At 44.9% G+C, this 1,504-nt stretch overlaps 1 protein-coding gene across 1 annotated transcript; it reads left to right on the forward strand.

Annotated features, from left to right (window-relative positions):
- Positions 1-1,187: 1,187 nt before the first annotated feature.
- T265_05895 (hypothetical protein) lies at positions 1,188-1,457 on the forward strand (the record flags this gene model as incomplete). Its single annotated transcript, XM_009171024.1, has 1 exon — positions 1,188-1,457. One exon carries the CDS (start codon positions 1,188-1,190, stop codon positions 1,455-1,457), a length of 270 nt encoding a protein of 89 aa, XP_009169288.1.
- Between the last annotated feature and the right edge of the window lie 47 nt (positions 1,458-1,504).

Consider the following 1,504-nt stretch of genomic DNA (forward strand, 5'->3'; position numbering starts at 1 on the left):
AACAAGATGGCGCTCCACCTCACTACTCAAACCAAGTGAGAACTTACCTTCAAGAGCATTTTCTGATGAGAGAGTCACTGCTCGTGGATTTCCAAACTTTTGGCCCACAGGATCACCCGATCTCACACCTCCGGATTATTGGTTTTGGGGGATGATCAAGGCTCGCGTATATCAAGAAAATAAACCGAAGAATTTGATGGAATTAAGAGTAAGAATTGAAGAGGAGTGTGCACGAGTGACGCCTGAAGAAGTTGAACATGCTGTGTCTCACATCTCATACCGCCTCCAACTTGTTTTAGGAAAAAGGGGCAATTTTTTTCAACATTTTTGTAATGTCAATTTATTCGCAATAAACCTCCATGACGATTGTATGTCCACATAAAAAATAATAAACGTTTAAATTAATATTAAAGTTTTATATAGGGTATTATTTTTTGCGTGTATTATGAGACACCCTGTATTTGTATTCATCGTTATCAGGGACATCAACAGTTAAGTTGACATTGATGCCCCACTGCCGTACAGCTATAATCTTTATTTAGCAATCTCCAAAGCTTTGAAGATGGATGGACAAGCGATCTGGTGCTAACCTATGAAACACGCAGTCAGCAAAACTGAAAGAAACTGACATTCGGAACGTTACTAACAGAGTTTAGTGGCTAGTTCTTGCAGCGACTCCAGTCAAGCACAGAGTCACGTAGATCCCATCCTAGAAGGCGGACAGTGCGAACAGTACTCAGGATTTTCGTAACCTCCCTTCTGTCAAGTCAAGCGTTGTTCATCTCGCAGGTTACGTCAGTCTGAAGGAGGTAGAGAGAGCAATACCGGTCTCGGTGGACGATCAATGGACACAACCGTTCTACCAAAGTTGATGGTGCGACCGATACGCTTACCATACAGCTAATCACTCCGTTACGCCCAAGTCATCTGATAGAACCAGCATCTTTAAAACGGCGGTAGTCAAAAGCTTGGGGACACTTCAGATGATTTGCCGGCAGAGGCCGTGTCGCGCGGCAACAAATTAGCCCGATAAGCACGATTCTTGGTGTTTTTTTTGACGCCACAAGTGACACTAAACTGGCAAAAGTTAGTCTGGTGCGCGAATGCCATATTGTTTCCTGGTCTGACGTTGATCGTGGCCGCTTATTTTGTCGCTTAAATACGGTCTTGTACGAAAACTGCATTTGATGGCTCAAGAAACACAGTCGAATCAGGCCCATGGAGCTATTGATCTTCAGAAATCCCAGTTGCGACACTCGACGACTGTAGGGCTAATCAGTTCGTGGCATACGAATTCTGAGGAACCGCAAACACTTCAACAAGTTTCATACTCGCCAAACAAACTGCCTGTGGGTTCGAACGTTTGCTCAACTCAGGTGGCACTCGAATACGCACTTGAATCCCCCAGATCTCAGGCGACTTTGTGTGTCAGGCTCCGCTACGTCCGTCGTATGTAGATAGCAACACGCACACCGCTGGAATTACCCATGGCGGTTACGGCAAG

The sequence above is a fragment of the Opisthorchis viverrini genome (assembly GCF_000715545.1).
Source record: "Opisthorchis viverrini unplaced genomic scaffold opera_v5_116, whole genome shotgun sequence".
Taxonomy (NCBI): Eukaryota; Metazoa; Platyhelminthes; class Trematoda; order Opisthorchiida; family Opisthorchiidae; genus Opisthorchis; species Opisthorchis viverrini.